At 46.2% G+C, this 5,000-nt stretch overlaps 1 protein-coding gene across 1 annotated transcript in view; it reads right to left on the reverse strand.

The window, feature by feature from the left end:
- The window catches only part of LOC135508962 (filamin-C-like), a 47,912-nt gene that overhangs the window by 5,172 nt on the left and 37,740 nt on the right, over positions 1 to 5,000 (reverse strand). The window contains exons 34-38 of the mRNA XM_064929200.1: positions 4,332 to 4,454; positions 3,451 to 3,714; positions 2,889 to 3,161; positions 2,367 to 2,504; positions 48 to 163 (exon numbers count right to left, since the gene is read on the reverse strand). Coding sequence (XP_064785272.1) covers positions 48 to 163; positions 2,367 to 2,504; positions 2,889 to 3,161; positions 3,451 to 3,714; positions 4,332 to 4,454 — 914 coding nt within the window. The remainder of the gene's footprint in view (positions 1 to 47; positions 164 to 2,366; positions 2,505 to 2,888; positions 3,162 to 3,450; positions 3,715 to 4,331; positions 4,455 to 5,000) is intronic.

Genomic DNA, 5,000 nt, shown 5'->3' on the forward strand with positions numbered 1-5,000 from the left:
TGTGTGTGTGTGTGTGTGTGTGTGCGCGCGTGCGTGTGTGTTCCTACCTGTAGGCTGGTGACAGTGAGTCTGCGTGCCTCGTCAGACAGCGTTGCTATGGGAACGATGAAGGGGCTGTCGGGGATGTGCTCGTTGTTGAACTTGATAGACACTTCATAGTCACCTGAGAACACAAACGCAGAGAGGAACCAGCGGTTAGATACCAGAATAACAGTACAATCAGTACGATCAGATGATTCTCATGTAGGGAGAAGGAGATAGACATGGTGTACAGCGCCATGCAAAAGTATTCACCCCCTTGCCATTTTCCTATTTTGTTGCATTACAACCTGTAATTTGAATAAATTTTTATTTGGATTTCATGTAATGGACATACACAAAATAGGCCAAATTGGTGAAATTAAATGTTTGTTTTTTTAAAAGTGCATTTTTTAATTGTTTTATGTAAAACGGAAAAGTGGTGCGTGCATAGGTATTCACCCCCTTTACTATGAAGCTCCTCAATAAGATCTGGTGCAACCAATTACCTTCAGAAGTCACATAATTAGTTAAATAAAGGCCACCTGTGTGCAATCTAAGTGTTACATGATCTGTCACATGAGCTCAGTATATATACACCTGTTCTGAAAGGTCCCAGAGTCTACAACACCATTAAGCAAGGGGCACCATGAAGACCAAGGAGCTCTCCAAACAGGTCAGCGACAAAGTTGTGGAGAAGTACAGATCAGGGTTGGGTTATAAAAAAATATCTTTGAACATCCCACGGAGCACCAATAAATCCATTATTAAAAAATTGAAAGAATATGGCACCACAACAAACCTGCCAACAGAGGGCCTGTCCACCAAAACTCACAGACCTGACAAGGAGGGCATTAATCAGAGAGACAACAAAGAGACCAAAGATAAACTTGAATGAGCTGCAAAGCTCCACAGGGGAGATTGGAGTATTTGTCCATAGGACCACTTTAAGTCATACTCTCCACAGAGCTAGGCTTTACGGAAGTGGCCAGAAAAAAGCCATTGTTTAAAGAAAAAAATAAGCAAGCACGTTTGGTGTTCGACAAAAGGCACATGGGAAACTCCCCAAACATATGGAAGAAGGTACTCTGGTCTGATGAGACTAAAATTGAGCTTTTTGGACATCAAGGAAAACGCTATGTCTGGCGCAAACCCAACCCCTCTTATCACCCCGAGAATACCATCCCCACAGTGAAGTATGATGGTGGCAGCATCATGCTGTGGGGATGTTTTTCATCAGCAGGGACTGGTAAAACTGGTCAGAATTGAAGGAATGATGGATGGTGCTAAATACAGGGACATTCTTGCGGGGAATCTGTTTCAGTCTTCCAGAGATTTGAGACTGGGACGGAGGTTCACCTTCCAGCAGGACAATGACCCTAAGCATACTGCTAAAGCAACACTAGTGGTTTAAGTTGAACATTTAAATGTCTTGGAATGGCCTCGTCAAAGCTCAGGCCTCAATCCAATTGAGAATCTGTGGTATGACATAAAGATTGCTGTACACCAGCGGAACCCATTCAACTTGAAGGAGCTTGAGCAGTTTTGCCTTACAGAATGGTCATAAATCCCAGTGGCTAGATGTGCCAAGCTTATAGAGATACCCCATGAGACTTGCAGCTGTCATTTCTGCAAAAGGTGGCTCTACAAAGTATTGACTTTCTGGGGGTGAATAGTTATGCACGCTCAAGTTCTGTTTTTTCATCTAATTTTTTTTGTTTGTTTCACAATAACAAATATTATGCATCTTCAAAGTGGTAGGCATGTTGTGTTTTCAGGCTGTAAGGCAACAAAATAGGAAAAATGCCAACGGGGTTGAATACTTTTGCAAGCCACTGTAAATAACAGTTGGTCCTTGGAGCTAGATGGGGTTAGATGGGGCTAGATGGGGTTAGATGGGGCTAGATTGGGCTAGGTGGGGCTAGATGGGGTTAGATGAGGCTAGATTGGGCTAGGTGGGGCTAGGTGGGGCTAGATGGGGTTAGATGGGGCTAGATGGGGTTAGATGGGGCTAGATTGGGCTAGGTGGGGCTAGATGGGGTTAGATGGGGTTAGATGGGGTTAGATGAGGCTAGATTGGGCTAGGTGGGGCTAGATGGGGTTAGATGGGGCTAGATGGGGTTAGATGGGGCTAGATGGGGCTAGATGGGGTTAGATGGGGCTAGAAGACAGAGAGAGATGACAGAGAGGGAGGGAGAGACCGATGGGGCTAGATATGGTTAGGTGGGGCTAGATGGGGTTAGATGGGGCTAGAAGACAGAGAGAGATGACAGAGAGGGAGGGAGAGACCGATGGGGCTAGATATGGTTAGGTGGGGCTAGATGGGGCTACGGGGGGTACTATCTCACCTGGCTCCTGAACGATGTAGGCCACCCCACAGGATCCATCCTTTCTGTCTTCAAATGAGATCTCAGCCTTACTGGGCCCCTCTACAGCGATGGACAGACCTCCTGCACCAGCCTCACGCGTCCAGATACTGAACTCAGCTACGGAGAGAACGAGAGAGGGAGGGAGAGAGAACGAGAGAGAGAGGGAGAGAGAACGAGAGAGGGAGGGAGAGAGAACGAGAGAGGGAGAGAGAGAGAACGAGAGAGGGAGGGAGAGAGAGAGAACGAGAGAGGGAGGGAGAGAGAGGAGACACGCAGACATGTTAAAACCTGGTTCAACTAAAGTAGACAACACATTCAACTAAAGTAGATAACACATTCAACTAAAGCAAAGGGGGGGAAAAAATCACTTATTGAAAGTTAAACATTCTTCCAAATAGCTGCCATCTGCAAAATGACTGTTGGTACGACGACAGGAAAAGACAGGTTCATCGATTAACTGGGTTTTCATCGAGACACAGGCAGCCAGGTCAAACTACTTACTTGGTACTCCTGCCACTCCTCTCTCCAGCCCAGTGCCTCCGGCCCGGACCTTGTGGGACCCTCCTTCTCCCATGGGCCCAACAGTGAACTGGAAGGGACTTCCGGGGACATGCTGCCCGCTGTACTTCACGTTGACCGTGTGTGCCCCCATCTCCTGGGGTACGAAGCGGACGCTGTAGGTGCTATCTCCTCCATCTACGATCTCTGCCTGTTCTGTTTTACCCCCGGGGCTGGTCACCTGGGCTGTCATACTACCCTGGGTAACTGTCTCACCTGGGGGAGAGTGGAGGGAGGAGGGGAGGGGGAAGAGAGGTGTCAGACTGGCTGGAAGGCGTGTTGTTTTTCCATTTACAATACTATATTTTTACTCTTATCCAGAGCGACTTACAATCCATACATTCAACTAAAGTAAGTAAAACAATTCTATATCGATCATGATCATTGTAAAGTAAAACCTTCTCGAAATGAGCTGCTACTGTACCGAGATCAGTGATATTGGGAGTAAAGAAGAACAAGTGCAACAGAGAAATGTTAGTCATGTTATTTCTTCATTCATTCTCACCAGGTGTTGGTGTGGCTGTAGCGGGTATACCAGCGAAGCTAGCCAGACTCTCTCTGCCCAGGAAGTCTCCAAACACATCTCTGAAGGGACTGCCTCCTCCTGCTCCTCCCATCTGGGTGCTCTCCTCTACCCTCACCTCCCTCTTCGTCTCTCCGCCCCTCATCTTGCTGATCTCCGTGCGCTCTGTGCGCGTGTACGTGTGGCTGCTGCGTGTGAACGTACGAGTCATCCTCTCCTGGGCTGACACCATCTGGAACCAGTTTCCTATTGGTGGAGAGAGAGCAGGGAGGTTAAGTGTTTGGTTTAGTCTTAGACACAAGCAATACTTGAAGACTCATGCTAGCTAACTTAGCTTATAAGCTAGCTAGCTTGTAGCTGTATGAAAGAAGCTAGCTAACTCGTAGCTGTATGGAAGAAACTAGCTAACTCATAGCTGTATGGAAGAAACTAGCTAACTTAGCTTTTAAGCTAGCTAGCTTGTAGCTGTATGAAAGAAGCTAGCTAACTCGTAGCTGTATGAAAGAAGCTAGCTAACTCGTAGCTGTATGGAAGAAACTAGCTAACTTAGCTTTTAAGCTAGCTAGCTTGTAGCTGTATGAAAGAAGCTAGCTAACTCGTAGCTGTATGGAAGAAACTAGCTAACTTAGCTTTTAAGCTAGCTAGCTTGTAGCTGTATGAAAGAAGCTAGCTAACTCGTAGCTGTATGGAAGAAGCTAGCTAACTCGTAGCTGTATGGAAGTTGATTGAAAGTTGATAGGGATAACAACCACCATTGCTGTCATTTTATAAATGATATCAATACAGCAATGTGGGGTACGTCAGCGCTATGACAGCACCATGAGTGTAATATCACAGTGTGATCATGTTTAGGCTGTGCTCACCAGGGATTTTCAGGTTGAGGCCACAGGCGCTGCCGACAGAGGCGATGGAGGGGGCTGTTCTCTTCCTGGTGATGCTCTCCTTCATTCTTCCTTCTCCTGTTACCTTCACCGTGAAAGGACTTCCTGTAGGAGCAGAGGAGCAGCCAATCAGAGGTCAGAGAGTAGGCTTGGGCGTTTATACCGTATAACGGGGTATTTCGAAATACCGACTGTATGATTTTCTATAATGTTAAATACAGTGTATGTGGGGGTGCCTGCTAAGTTAAGGAAAGCTATAAGAAATCTAAGATGTGTCAAATGATATCCAGCTCAGGGCTCCAGCTATGCATGTGGTTTGCAAAATTGCTAGCTAAGTGTCGAGATGTCAAGATCAAGCTTCTTGGTTACAGCAGAGACGTTCAATCCCCTTCTGGATCAAGAGCCCTGTTGCCTAAATAGTTTTTTGCGTAAAAAACAAATATCACCCCTTGTTTACACTTCCGGTATAAAACTGTATACCCCGGTATGGTAAAGAAACAATATGACAGTATGAACATTTGGCCCAACCCTATCAGAGAGTACCAGCAACAGCCAATCAGAGAGGTCAGGGAGTAGTGTATCAGCCAATGAGAGAGGTCTTAAACCGGAATAGCCCTCTCAATTGTGCAGAAAATAAATTCACAGGTAACA

Source organism: Oncorhynchus masou, chromosome 22 (assembly GCF_036934945.1).
Source record: "Oncorhynchus masou masou isolate Uvic2021 chromosome 22, UVic_Omas_1.1, whole genome shotgun sequence".
Taxonomy (NCBI): Eukaryota; Metazoa; Chordata; class Actinopteri; order Salmoniformes; family Salmonidae; genus Oncorhynchus; species Oncorhynchus masou.